Here is a 637-nt window from a genome sequence, read left to right as displayed (position 1 = left end):
TTGTTTTTTCAGCGTTTTATAAGAATCCTTCAAGATCTCTCATTCATCATTTGCTGTTTGAGAATCTTCTTGGATCATTCTCTCTCTGAAGATCATTCTTCTTTTAGGGATTTTTCAGAAAGTTTCGTTTTTTTTTTCTTTCTTTCCTCTCTTCTCCGATCCGCCGCCGTGGGTTTTTGGTGGTTACGATGACGATCAAAGATGAGTCGGAGAGTTGCGGTAGCAGAGCCGTCGTTGCTTCGGCGTCTCAAGAAAACCCTAGACATTACCGGATGAAACTCGATGTCTACGGCGAGGTTTTACAGCGACTTCAAGAATCTAATTACGAAGAAGCAACTCTTCCTGATTTCGAGGATCAGCTCTGGCTCCATTTCAATCGTCTTCCTGCTCGGTAATACTCTTCTACATTCATTTATGGTTTTTTTTTGTTTCTCTTCTTTCTTTATTTGGGGTTTGATTCAAATTGGAGTTTAAAGATAAGGTTTTTGTTTACTCTCGAGCCTAGAGTTGTAGAATCTTGGAAATTTCGTTCCTTTTCTACTCGATTTTGTGTTTTCTTGTTTCCAAGTTTTGTATATGTTCATCGACAGTGACTGATCTCTCTCTCTCTCTCTCTCTCTCTCTCTCTCTCTCTCTC

At 39.7% G+C, this 637-nt stretch overlaps 1 protein-coding gene across 1 annotated transcript in view; it reads left to right on the top strand.

Moving 5' to 3' along the window:
• Window positions 7–637, top strand: part of LOC109124412 (serine/threonine-protein kinase STY8) — a 5143-nt gene continuing 4512 nt past the window's right edge. The window contains exon 1 of the mRNA XM_010491094.1: window positions 7–391. Coding sequence (XP_010489396.1) covers window positions 189–391 — 203 coding nt within the window. The 5' untranslated portion in view covers window positions 7–188. The remainder of the gene's footprint in view (window positions 392–637) is intronic.

This window comes from Camelina sativa, chromosome 19 (genome assembly GCF_000633955.1).
Source record: "Camelina sativa cultivar DH55 chromosome 19, Cs, whole genome shotgun sequence".
Classification (NCBI taxonomy): domain Eukaryota; kingdom Viridiplantae; phylum Streptophyta; class Magnoliopsida; order Brassicales; family Brassicaceae; genus Camelina; species Camelina sativa.
Note: the sequence above shows the minus strand (reverse complement) of the source record. Positions and strands in the feature narration are given on the sequence as shown.